The 14009-nt window shown below is 42.5% G+C and overlaps 1 protein-coding gene across 3 annotated transcripts in view; it reads left to right on the top strand.

Annotated features, from left to right (window-relative positions):
- The window catches only part of ift43 (intraflagellar transport 43 homolog (Chlamydomonas)), a 34388-nt gene that overhangs the window by 3673 nt on the left and 16706 nt on the right, over nt 1-14009 (top strand). For all 3 annotated transcript variants that reach the window (XR_014570851.1, XM_083792075.1, XM_083792074.1), the window contains exons 2-5: nt 1722-1823; nt 6728-6798; nt 9446-9481; nt 10667-10716. Coding sequence is in view for 2 of the 3 variants with exons in the window: in XM_083792075.1 (XP_083648201.1) it covers nt 1722-1823; nt 6728-6798; nt 9446-9481; nt 10667-10716 (259 nt within the window). In the remaining variant the exon portion in view is untranslated. The remainder of the gene's footprint in view (nt 1-1721; nt 1824-6727; nt 6799-9445; nt 9482-10666; nt 10717-14009) is intronic.

Here is a 14009-nt window from a genome sequence, read left to right as displayed (position 1 = left end):
AAAAGATGAAATTACCTACCTAGGTTCCATCCTGGAGGCCAATCTTTCCGGTGATAAATTGGCCACCAACGTAATCAAAAAAGTCAATCAAAGAACAAGATTCCTTTACAGGATCTCCTCACTGGTCAACAAAAACACCTTGAAGACCTTAACCCATTGATACCTGGTGCAACCTATACGTTGTTCTACCCTTGATGCCGGCGCGCTCTCTGTGTCTCATCAACTATTGCTATACATGTAGCAACATAACTATTAAAAAAAAAATATATCAAAATGTGAAGGTTTTCAGAAACCTTAGGTCAGGCCCTAGAAGGCGTTCCCAGATTCGACCTCAGGCATCAATGGGTTAACAGGAGCCCTCGTACAAGGTTTCTTTGACTATGCATCCACCTCTTGGTACCACAGCACCTCAAAGGCCCTTAAAACAACGCTCCAGACCTCCCAAAACAAACTGGTCAGGCTCCTACTTGGCCTCACCCCCCGAACCCACCTCACCCCTGCCCACTTTGACAGGCTGGGATGGCTTGGGGTCGACGACAGAGTACAGCATCTTGCAATGGGTCTGGTCCACAAGATTCGATACACCACCAAGATACCCATGTACCTGTCTAAATGCTTCCTTAATGTAAACGAAGTCCACACCCACAACACCAGAGGGAGTACAACAAACCATGTACAACCCAGATTCGGCACAAACAAGGGACTAAATTATTTTCGCTCCTATGCCACCAAAATGTGGAACGCCCTACCAACAGTCATTAAGACATGTGAATCCCTTGACTCCTTCAAAACCGCTCTCAAAGGGCACCTACGGATGGCTGCAATTCGAAACTGGCCTCTGTAGAATCTGAATCCCCCCCACCGCCCCCCCTTTTTTCCCCTCACTGTATATGTATCCTTTCCCTTTTTGCTTCCTATATGATGAATTCCTGTTCTGTTCTTTAACTACATAGAAGTGTCTATTTGTATGTCTCTAAATGTTTTGATGAATTGAACAATGTGGACCCTGTTGTAAACAAGTGTAATGCTTAATTGGGTCGTCCACTCACAGTTAACAGTCTTTGTATTGAGTTTGTGCTTAAAATGTACTGTCAATTCTACAAACTGTTAATAAATATTTCAATCAATCAATCAATGTTACATTTTAATGAATGGTATGAACCTAATATTCTAGATTTGGTCTTTTCTTTATTAAGAACCAATTTATTTTCTGTTATCCACTTTTCTATTAATTTTAATTCATCATTTAAAATTCTGGCAAGTTCACTAGATGTGTGAGTCATCCACATGCCATGGTGGCATGATTTCAAATTAAAATGGTAGGTAAATAATGAAAATAAAGGAATTACACAACTCACAGCCCTCACTTTGACCCACGCAGCAGCGGATACTTCAAAGCCATAACAGCTCAACTTATTCAATAACAACGTATGATCATCAAGGACATCAAATGCTGCACTTCAAACAATACAGATAAAAAAATCAAATTAATTCCATTCAATACGAATACGTTTCACAATTTTTCCAAGATCTTTCAAAATAGCCGATCTACAGGCTCACGTGTCATAACGCAATGCGTTTTGATCTTTGGCATCTGCTATTTTTCAAATAAAGCCAAAGTATAAAAAGGAGGTTCACCCCCTGGAAGCTGGAACCCCCTCTGGCTGTCCCCGGACCCCACTTTGAGAACAACTGATTAAGAATTGTGTTAAATGTTACAGGTTGCAAAGCCAGGATGGAGATCTCGCCTGGCAGCAGAGCAAACATCTTTTGAAGAGAGCCGTCATGTCAGGAAGTTCTCCTCATCTGCTTCTGGGGGAGAGGTAAGCGTTCATCTGGACACAACTAACCAGCTGTGTGTCGACATCTTTACAACACAAGTTGCTTCATGAATATTCATTGTGGTTCTGTCTTATGCATAAATCCAAGGATGAAGAGGAGGTACGTATTGCATGAATGAAATGGTTTTAATGCGTAGCTTGAGTAGTTGAAGCTCTCTAGATATTAAAATAACTTTATACCATTTACAGAAGTTATAGATTTAAAAAACACTGGAAGCCCCAACTCTAATTGCGGTTTGGTTCAGTTATGTGTTTGTTGTGATTTGATTTACAGGCCCATAGCTCTCAAAATCTTGTGGAGCTGGACCACTTTCAAAGGGAAACAACCGTATCATGCCCAGCCAAGTTATTAAATGATACTTTATTGATACATCTTTGAATAATGGGGGCCTATTCTATGAGCCTGCTCTAGAGATATGTTAACCTCCTATGAGACACTTATGGGGCTACGTATATACCAACAGACATAGCCTCCTGCAGAGTTCATACATACGTGTGTAGTATACCAACGGTGTGAGTAAAGCTTGACTATTGATGGTATAAAATTATAATGTAGTGAGTGACACATTTCCTGTAGTAGCAGTGCAAAATGGTACTCAAAAATGTGTGTGTGTGTGTGTGTGTGTGTGTGTGTGTGTGTGTGTGTGTGGGGAGGGGGGGTCCTGCCGTAATACAGTAGACAGTTTAGTTTCAGCCCCTTTAGCTGCATTCAGTTTTCTGCATACAGTATGATGTAAAAAACACATCTGAGTCGTGCCGGTTTATTTACGTGACGGTTCAAAAGTGATTTTTATTGACATTGTTTGGGTTCACGGGCCTTCATCTAGTCAGGTTACAAAACCTGATGATCGTTTTAAACAAAAATGATGTAAATAAAAACAAACTACATTTTATTAGCGATGGAATGAGACGTTCTTTGCATAGATTCTTGCCAAATGTAATTGTCTGCAATATCGATACATTGCTGCACTGTAACAGGCAACCTCTTTGTGTGTCTGTGTGTGTGTATATTGTTTTACTTTTACATTCAAGAAGATTCAAGATTGCTTCATTTGTCATTAGTTTTTCCAACCACAAGCAGCCTCAGAAAAAAATATTATTATGTTTCTCCTAGTTAAAAGACAGCATAGGTTCATACAAAAATAAAATATCTAGTGCAAAACAAATGCAAACTAAAACCTATTTTGCTGTCTGTCTGTCTGTTTGTCTGTCTGTCTGTCTGTCTGTCTGTCTGTCTGTCTGTCTGTCTGTCTGTCTGTCTGTCTGTCTGTCTGTCTGTCTGTCTGTCTGTCTGTCTGTCTGTCTGTCTGTCTGTCTGTCTGTCTGTCTGAAAAAGTTTTGTACTAGGACCCCTCACACGAGATTTGAGTTGTTTCATAATTTATTTATATTTTTCAAGATTTAGCAGATTTACAAGCTCACAACGCATCATGATGTGACGAGTTATGCGCTTGTTCCGTGATTTACAAAAGCTTGTACATCTATTTTCAATAGCCTATGTATATACGGTTAATCTGATTTTGATGTTATATATTATTAACTAATTGTGCTGGAGGACACCCTGGTTACCCTTTCAAGGACCCTGGGGGTCCCACACCCCACTTTGCAAACAACTGTATTATTCCATAAAGGACAAAGAAAACTGAGATCAGCAACTTGGTCTAATAATAAACCTCCCACAATGTTTCAATCTTTTTGAAAAGGGGGATAATGAAATTGTTATTGTTAGTCTCATTGTTACTTACTACTGTATCTGAATACTGTATTTCTATGAACTGAACTGCCTATTTTCCGGCAGTTCAGCATAGCATGGGCTCTTTATCCGCATCCTTTGAAGTGGTTTAATGTGCTTGTACACTGATTCAAACTCTTTTATATTTACTTTACTTTGTAATCCATTTAGTAAACCACTAATCAATCTGTCTCAGATAGGGACATTTCCTATTGAAGTCAAAGCTAGAGATGACACTGACTGGACAGACAACAATCCACCCTTCTAGTATTGGCATTCATGGAATTAGTTACGTCCCCTGGATTGGTAAACTGTAAGCCAGCCAACATTCCCAACACAAGAATGCCAGCCATGCTTATGCTGTAGGCTAATCTTCCAAATTAGGCCAACTTCCCTAACGTAAGATCAGTATTCTCGCGCCCTCTCTGACCTGCTGTGCACATGCAATACATTTTTCCAGAGTGTCGTGCGACTGGGTAGGTCTATTTGCAGTCTCCGTTTAGCAGCACTGGCCTCATCTTCCTAAAAATACCATACCGATTGGTCACATTCTCGACATCGTTTTCAACAAAGCCTGAATTGCTTTTATGGGATGTTAGGGTTTGACTACCGCAAGTGCCCTGCCCCAGAGACCATCAGAGAATCCTGAATTGGAAAACATAAGAGTTAATTGCCTTCATAGCCACAACCACTTCACTACATGGCTGTGAAGTTTATATTTGTCATTTGGAATATTGTACATATGTACAATGAGTGGAAATGTTTTGTCCTCTCCATTTTTCTTTTTTTCTTCAGAGGAAATGATTGCCTAAGGGAGCATTGTTACGCAGAAGAAAATGTTTGCTGATTTTTTTCACGTACATTTATTCTTCGTTGGATTATTTTCATTGTGAACAACACAATCACTACCGGTATACCACTTAAACACTACAGTATGTATATACTGTACTTCGTTGACCAAGGTCACACCAGGGCTCTGTACTTGGCCCCATCCCTTTTCCATCTACACCAATGTCTTAACTGAAAATAGCTGACAGTACAGTACGAGCTCACAGTGCATCGTGTTGCAATGTATTGTATTGTGAGTTATAGATCTGCTATTTTCGCCGAATGATTCGTGATGCGCAACGAGTTGCAACTTTCCACCACTTGCAACAGAATCCTATAAACTGCTATGTATCGCAAATCACTGGTGTGGACTGGGCTTTAGTCTGTTAATGACATGCCCAGAATAGGGACGCTATAGGTTTCATGTGGTTAAGCAATATTCAGACTCAACTTTGGTTAATGGCACTAAACAATGGGCGCCTGCATTCCCTCCGCCCTGCTTAGCACTGACATTCACATTTATAAATGGATTTGGTGAAGGGGCCACGGCCATGAAAGATGATTTCCTCTTTCACGACGAACACATGAAATTCTTCCTGGCCACTTTGTTCTCGGCAGACCCAATTTGGTAATGAGAAATTTTGTATTCTTTCCCCCCCCCCTTCTTCCCTAATTCATTTGTCTACTGCCCAGTGCCCACCCCTCATGTGTGCTCTGAGGAATTCATTCATTCAAGTGCTGCTCTCAGGGTCCCGGTCTCAGGATTGAGATCCAAACTCAATTGACTATTTTCAGTACTATTTTCAGAATCAAAGAATGAGAGGGAGAGGGTCATTTATTTTTTTCCCCTCCTGTGAAGCTATTTTAGGTCAGACTTGCAGCCCCCGGCCGTTCTTTATTATGGCAGTTCCCACACTCAGCTCCATATGTTCATGCTTTCACATTGGACAGCATTGAAAACCACAATAAACAAAACAATGGCCCACGTAGAGACGACTCGTCTGTGTTGCATGCACGTACATGTCTCCTGTGTTGTTTATGTGAGCTATGCTGTGTATTGTTTGCTTGTAACAATGTGTTTTGGTCCAGTTATTATTATTAGGCATATAGGCCGAGAACAGGGGTTACAATAAGACCGGCCTACCTTTTGTGGAGGGCCTTGAAGTGTAATGTGTAATGTTCATCTTTTAAGGACTTGCCGCTAAAGACAATTTTCAACCTATCTATCTATCGTCACTCGTCACTAAGGCTGACTATAATAATGGTACCATTTTTGTCTCAGAGGAGGGCTGTGGACAGTTCAGAAACCTGCCTACTAGTGACATCATCGATGGGAAATCCAAGCTACAGTAATAGAAACGGCAGGCCTTCTATTCCTGGAAAGTTATGCTATAATGGATTTTTTTTATCTAGTTAAAAAAAAGAAAAGCCTAATGATGATATCACTGGTGGGCGGGTTTGACCAAAGCTCTTGTATGACACAGACCGAGTAGAATTTAATTTAATTTATTTTATTTTCATGAGCATTAATTAGTGAGGACCAATTATATGAATATGGATTGGAAATGGGTGAAGTCATCCTTTAACCCATTTTGGACTGAGGTCGATTAAAAAACATTTTTCTGATAAACCCCATGTTTCTATGTCAGTGGTGCTCAACCTTTTTCATGTCAAGGACCCCCAGAATTATCACTATTGGGCCATGGACCCCCATCTCAAAATATGTAGTTCCAACTTCCAGGGAAGCCACATTTTAGTTAAAAATGTTCGCTCTGAAATATATATTCAAAGTTTTGTGACACATTTTCACGACTTTTCAAAAATAGCTAAAGCATAACATAATGCTAACACCAAAAGGGGTTCCCGCCCAAAATGGGTTAAGTTTCCAGGCCCTGGGTCTGCTTTTGTTCTAGAAGTGCCTTCCGCTAAATCGTCATGGTGGTGTTGACAGTTTTGATGTTTTTTGTTTCTCTACACTTTCCTAAAATGCATGTAGATGTTTGGAATAGTTCAACACAGAAGGGCTTTGATAGTGTTGGAACAGTGTATACGCATACCGGTAGTTTCATTATATAGACATTCCATTGTTAGGTTCTTAGCTTGCTTAGGATTCTTGATGACTATTCTTTTATGTATTTGATGATGTATTACCATGTTTTGTTCTTGCTTACTGTAAATCGCTCTGGATTAAGAGCGTCTGCTAAATGCCTAAATTGTAAAGGCCATACGCTACATACTGTAGAGAGCATGCTCTATTTTGGTTTGCTATCTAGGCCTGAGAGCCATGACACATTTTGGTTGTTATTAAAGCCATCTCTCTTTCCAGGGCCCCCCTCCTAAACCAGCCAGACGACAGGGAGGCTGGGCTGAGGAAAGCTCGGGTACAGGCTCTGCCAAGTGAGTATGAGGCTCTCTCTCCTCATCTTCCTCTGTCTATACTCTATACCGTGGTCGCACCCTGGTTCACACGGGCCCCTCCAGTATGAGGCTCTCTCCTCATCTTCCTCTGTCTATACCGTGGTCGCACCCTGGTTCACACGGGCCCCTCCAGTACACGTGGTCAGAATCGGGAACTGCGTTCTTGTGTTATGCGTTATTAATGAACTCTCATGCTGTCGAATGAGCTTATTTATCAGTGCATATTTGGCACTCGGGCTGTGAATCAACAAGGTTAGAGGAAGCCTGTCTGAGCGGGCCACTCACCATTCGTCTTCATCTGTGAGCGGGGCGGTAATTGACATGGTTAATGCGTCAGCCACAGGAGGGCACTGTTAGTCAGCCAGCCACTTTATCACACGGGTTCAAGCTACTTAATCACCCCCCTTTACCACCGCTGTCTGCTCTTTACAAGGGAAGCTCAACATGTAGAATGCACAGAATATGTGAAACAGATGGAATGTGTGTGATGAATGCTCTCTTCCCAAGCGGAATATGAAATATGAGCCATGCACTTGCCTCAAATACTGCAAACTACCACGGAGGCTATAGTGTAATCGGGTAGTGGAACTGATTCCCTGTGTCTTGCCTTCCATCCACCGCTGTGTGCCTCCACCCTCAAGCGCAGACTGAGGTGCGATAAAGTCATACATTGAAGTGAACGGGCAGAGTCAATTGGGCTTATTTGCGTGGTTTTCCGCACCGTTAGTGCAAGTAAGGAGAACAGCAAACTCAATAGGTCTTTCTTCTTTCACGGAAGGTCAGTGGCATAGCTTCCCTGCAACCCCGCCCCCCCCCCCCCCCCCCCGGCTTGATTCTTGGTCTTGGAGAGATTGGAATACGGGAGGTGTAAAGGGGGTTTTGCACGTGCATTGATCCTCTGTGAAACAAAGTAAGTAATGGTCCCCCCTGGAACCGGCAAGGACTTTTCCCTTCAATGTCACCCCTCATGCTCAATCACCGCCGCCCTCCTCCTACTAATCCCAGCGCAGAAATCCCGGGATTTGTCGATCTATCACTCCTAATTGACACTAAATGATCTGTCAGTTTATTGATGAACCTTTGAAGCCGGGTTGTCACAATATATTTTATCCCTAACAACTTTTTCCAGACAGTTTTACCATGTCTATCGCTTTGCCTTACATGAGTCTTAATCAAGGGACCTGTAATGTGTCTTATAAGTGTCGCCACCCCCCTGCTCCCCCCCCCCCCCCCTTCAGACAGGACATTGTCCAAGGGCAGCCAGGTATAGGCTAGTCTCAGCCCCCTGCTCTCACTGAACTGTACTTCCACTGCTGACTGCTCGGAAAAATTGAGATCATTTTTCTCATCATGTGTTTATTTTTGTTATGCGACCAGTCACTATGGCGTTACCTTTTATTTCATTGTGTAACTATCCGGGGGGGTGATCTAAGGAAATTGAACTGTAGTACCGGTATTTAAGAACATTATGGTGATTACTAGTGTGGGTTTTGAATTGATACTTCAAGGCTTTAAGTTTAAGGAATAGATAGTTGCCTATTGGTATCACTGTGATGTTTTATGATTAATATAATCTCTGTTACTTAATTATTGTGTGCTGACATGGGGCTGTAGACTGTAGAGCCTTCATATCCCCACAAAACAAATGTATGTATTCTAAATGATGGGCACCTCTACTGTTCATCCTTAATAGATCTGTTTTCTAATAGGACTATGGCTCCAAATGTCTGGTGCTGAGGACAGAAGAGGGAGACTGAAAATAAATTGCTTTCAAAACCAGTAGGGGGCACTACTCAACCAGGAGAGCAAGCAAAAGTGTTGTGCAGTATATGAAAGAACAGCAAAAAGCTGCCATTCTCAAAGAAACTCTTTCTAAAACTATTTTCAATTATACATAGACACCCTAAGACAACGACTCAAGCCCTAACTTTCAATGAAATTTTCATTCCATTCTCTCTCTCTCTCTCTCTCTCTCAAAAATGGCCAATCTACTAGCTGTGTTGTAAGCTTTCAATTTTTTTTTAGCTAAAATCACATGGTTAGTGCTCCATAATAACAATAATTCTGAAGTTATGCATTACCTTTTTCTTTCTTTTCTTTCTTTTTCTCGTGCCCATTAGGTCATGAAATGGTAATCGTAGAATTGCGTGTTCTAAACATATCTTTTGAGAATTGAAAATATTGCATTGAAGATTGCATTATTGTGTGATTGAGCATGAACCCGTCTGGGTTTGGTAAATGCAGACACGTCTGCAGGAGATGAGGTTGAGACAGTCAGAAGATACAATTTAAACACAACCTACAATTTAAGCAGTTGTCCAGAGCGACAAAGTGCAAATTCTGAGTAGGCCACAGTCAACGGTGTAAGCAGTCAAGTAAACATGGTGTGCTAGGAAAGCAGGTAGACATCTGCCTAAATAGCAAACACCACTACACCTTATGTACTGTAACAGGATTACCATTTATACATAATTATTAGTCATATCTATGCTGTGTTTATTAAGACTGATTATTAAAACAGGTGCTCAGATCAAGTATCCTATATTTCAGTGTGGCATGTCGTTCCAACGTATATAGGCAAATTAATTAACTGTATAGTTGGTTAATATTTGTGTTCTCCACCTAGATCTTCAAGAAGACCTGCCACTGAGGATCTAGAAGAGTAAGTTCACCTTTTTGTTGACAGTACTGATCGAATTAAATGGCAATTAAATTAAATTTAAGTGATGGTTTCATCCAAGGAGTAGTAAGAAAAAGTGGATCACTTTAAATGTTTGTGTAAACGGAGAGCAGTAGAAACTGCGTAACAGTTGTCATTAATTGATTGATTGATTGAAATATTTATTAACAGTTTGCAGAATTACTGTACATTTCAAGCACAAACTCAATACAAAGACTGTTAACTGTGAGTGGACGACCCAATTAAGCATTACACTTGTTTACAAGAGGGTCCACCATGTTCAATTCATCAAAACATTTAGAGACGTACAAATAGACACTTCTATATAGTCAAAGAACAGAACAGGAATTCATCTTAAAGGAAGTAAAAAAGGAAAAGAAACATCTACAGTGACGGGAAAAAGGGGGGGGGGTGGCGGTGGGGGGGGGATTCAGATTTTACGGGGGCCAGTTTTGAATTGCAGCCGTCCGTAGGTGCCCTTTTAGAGCGGTTTTGAAGGAGTCAAAGGATTCACATGTCTTAATGACTGTTGGTAGGGCTTTCCACATTTTGGTGGCATAGGAGCGAAAAGAATGTAGTCATCAATTTTATCGCAGTTTGTTCTTGTAGGACTAGAATAGACAATGCCACGAGGCAAGGCAAGTAGAGGACAGGAAATAAATGTATAGAATGGACATCTGTGACAAACACAGAAGAGAGAGTAATCAATCCAGGGAGACCCCTGTGACACATTTGTTCCATAGGAAGATGCATTGGCTATGCTATCCATAGCAGTAAGCATCATCGGGTCCCCCAGCGAAGTATAGGGGGCTGTGAACATCTGTTTCACTCATCATCGGTTGGAACCTGGGGTTTGAATGCCGAGACACCGACTTCATGTGAAACAGAGGCTGCTGCTGCCCTTCAAAAGAATCTCAGAAACAGATTTCAGTTGTTTCAGGCTTGTCAACGCCGTTCCAAACACAGAATCAGAGGGTGGCGTGTGGAGTGTAACGCCAGTCAGCCAGTATAGCAGACAGAACCAGCCTCCTGTCATCCCAGAGAGAGAGAAGACAAAATCAAAGGAGCCTGGCTCCAAAGTCTGGCTCGCTGCGATGACCTCACTATTAGGTCGCCTTTTTTGAAAGCATTTAATAATTCATGCTCTCGCACTTCCTGTTCCTACAGCCAGCGCCTGCAACCACAAACGACTCCCCAGGGCTCGGATGATGAAGGAGGTGAGAGCACCCTCGCTGTCCCCCGTTGTGTCTCTTCCTCGCTGGGCAAAGTGGAGCCCTCCGATGCCTCCCCATCCCCAGTGCATTCATCCACTGGAAGTAGAGCAGATAAGCAGGCAGTCGGATCATCACTTTGCTCTGGCACCCCACAACACATTTTCATCTGGGTTCAAGTAGGGGGAATCATCTGTCAGAACCACTTTGACCACCTAGTGCTTAGACACCCCCTTAAAGTGCGGCATGCCACACGGGCCCCTCTGGATGAAAGTGACAAGTGAATATGTTCATTTGATAAGGTTAGGGCCGCGGCTGTGGGGATCATTGGTAATCTCCTACACTCACTCAAGTCACACGACGTCTGTACTAGCACACCTTGAGTATTCAGTAAATCCCTGCTCTTATTCATTGGCTGAAGTGTGGCAGCGTTCTAACCGGGAACGCATCTGTCATTTTAGTTTTTAATACGTTGGCTATTCAAATATAGCAGATGCTGCGAGCTTGTACATTTGCTACTTTTGACGTTTTTAAAAGAATATATTGAATGTGTGAGAACTATTAGAAGGCATTTGTAGAATCGACCTCGGGTCTTAATTGGTTAAGTACCCCCCCTCCCCCAGAGGAACACACACACACACACACACACACACACACACACACACACACACACACACACACACACACACACACACACAATCTCACACACAGTGCCGCCGAGGAAGGTGCCATGCAGCCCAGATCCAGTGGGAACACTGCCGTTCTGACTGGTGTCACCTCAGGGCCCGACTCTCCACATCACAAACAATGTCAGGATAGGGTAGGTGGGGGGTTTCAACAAAACGCTGCCTAGGATAATTGTTCTATTTTTCAGAGCAAAGCAGCAGGGGAAATAAGGGTGAAATTGCCTTAGCAAAGACAGGAGAGCAGAGGCCCTGTTAGTGCACCCCACCTCAGTTCTGATTATTAAAGAATTTATACATTTATACAATAGCAATGGCTCGGTAGCAAAGCGTTTTTTGTTCTAATTCAAAGGAAGACCATGTCGTTTGTTCTTGAAAGCCGAGAGAACAAAAATTGTAAAGTGTTTTAACATCTCATGCCATGAATGTCTTGACATTAATGGCTCCGGTACCTACAATTTTAACTTTTTACCATAATAATCACATCAGTGAAATAATAATTAAGGTTAAAAAAGCAGTGTAATACAGTTTTTTATAACTTAAAGAATGTAATTGTATGTGGTTCAATGTCATCATTATATTTGGGTATATTGTAATTCTTCTTTTATTAATTGTATTTGTTTATAATTTAGAGTAGCCAATAATGTTTTTACCAATTTTAGTTTTGTCCCAATTTAGTTAGTCATGCCAATTAATTTATCCCCATACAGTTCTATGTTGTCCCTGCTATACCCTACTGCCTCACCTGCCAGTGAGGAGTCGATTCTTCAACTAACTCAAATTATTCAAATACAAAGTCCTTGATTACAGTTCACCACTTTTCACAATTACCTTTTGCCTGGTATGTTGATGATGAGCCTGGTCCTGAGGACCAAAATATAAAAAAATAATCTAAAAACAGTTTAGAAAAAGTGAATTTGCGATAAAAATGCCTTTATTGCCCTTTGTGTGTACTGCTATGAGCAGCATATAGGATGGCCCACACAGACATGTTTTCCATAGTAGTAATGTTTGCATCTTAATTATGCCTTTTTTTCTTCTTTTTGCACTGGCAGTTGAGTGAAGACCCTAGCGGTATAGTTTTCTCTCAGTAAATGCCACTGGAAAGATTATTTCTCTGTGGAGGGAGACCTCTTAATACAGAGCCGGAGGCAGGGGCATTGGAAATTACAGTGCTGAGGGTTAGTGAGATAGCCCCTGCGATCTTGATTATGTCCCCCTACCTTTATCCCTTATGTCCACTGGCAACAAGGAGAGAGGGAGAAGGCTAGCCCAATCCCCGGGTCCCATCACCCCATAGGCAACCCCCTCCCCCCAACCACCCACCCACCCGCCTGCCGCCTCCTGTCACTTAAAATAGCACCACTATCACAAACACACTCATCTGTTTCATGTCTCTCTCTCTTTCTCTCAGCCAGTGATCTGTTGAATATTGTCCCATAAGCCTTTCAAATGGATCTCTCTTGCCTAGGTAATCATTTGACCGGACCCCCCGCTTAGATTATAGAAGTGTCCTCCTGGTCTCCAAAGTCGCTGACTGCGTTGCGGTGCCTGCCGGGAGCATGTCTACATTCGCGGGCAAATTATCCCCTTTTGATATTTACATGCTTCAGCGAGGAAACCGGACGCTAGCGGGTAATAAGGATACGCCTCGGCCGCTCGCAGCCAGACAAAGCAACCTTGATAGATGTACCAAGGTATAGGGAAGCAAGTCAATGTGGTGGGGTAAAGCCCGATTCATACCTGGTTGTACAACGGTGATGCGACGTGCTGTGAGCTTGTAGATCGTCTATTCTCGGCGAGCGACTCCGTCATACGACGCAGTATAAAAATCAAGCATATAAACACCAGCCCGCTGCAAAGAGACAGCTCCTTCTGATGGAGTTGCCCTTTGTGTCAGAGGAAAAAACACCAGCTTGTTTGCAGGCGATACCGGGCCCCCCATTGACCTCTGGTAATAGGTTGAATTTGAAGCTCATTTAAAAATGTTGTTCCTTTTCCCCCTGCCTTCTTAATAATAGAGTTTGCATATAGAGAACATATGCCTTGCCGCCTCACTTTGAACTCTCATGGAATTGTGTTGATAGTGCATTATTGCCTGAAATGTGTGTGTGTGTGTGTGTGTGTGTGTGTGTGTGTGTGTGTGTGTGTGTGTGTGTGTGTGTGTGTGTGTGTGTGTGTGTGTGTGTGTGTGTGTGTGTGTGTGTGTGTGTGTGTGTGTGTGTGTGTGTGTGTGTGTGTGTGTGTGTGTGTGTGTGTGTGTGTGTGTGTGTGGGGGGGGGGGGGGGGGGGGAGGGGGTGAGAGCGGGGAGGTAGAAGACAACCCAGGAAGCTATTTGCAAAGAGCTGGACAGCCAGGCTTTTTGATGTCATTGCACTAGGACCATTAAATTTGATTGGGGGTCCAGAGGGGACAGATTCTGCTGAACGCTGTGCTTTGTAAATGAGGGGACAAAGTGTCACCGGGGCCCTCATGAATATGAAATACCCCGCGGCCCGCGCCCACATTTATTTGGATATCACAAACGCAGATGAATCTTGTCAGCGGCTAAACGAGTGTGGCATTTTTAATTCTGCTTAATTAAAAGAGAGAGGGAAAGGAATAAGTGATCAACA

The sequence above is a fragment of the Protomyctophum parallelum genome (genome assembly GCF_964188405.1).
Source record: "Protomyctophum parallelum genome assembly, chromosome: 20".
In the NCBI taxonomy this organism is placed as follows: domain Eukaryota; kingdom Metazoa; phylum Chordata; class Actinopteri; order Myctophiformes; family Myctophidae; genus Protomyctophum; species Protomyctophum parallelum.
The sequence above is the reverse complement of the archived record's forward strand: the minus strand, read 5'-3'. Positions and strand labels throughout refer to the sequence as shown.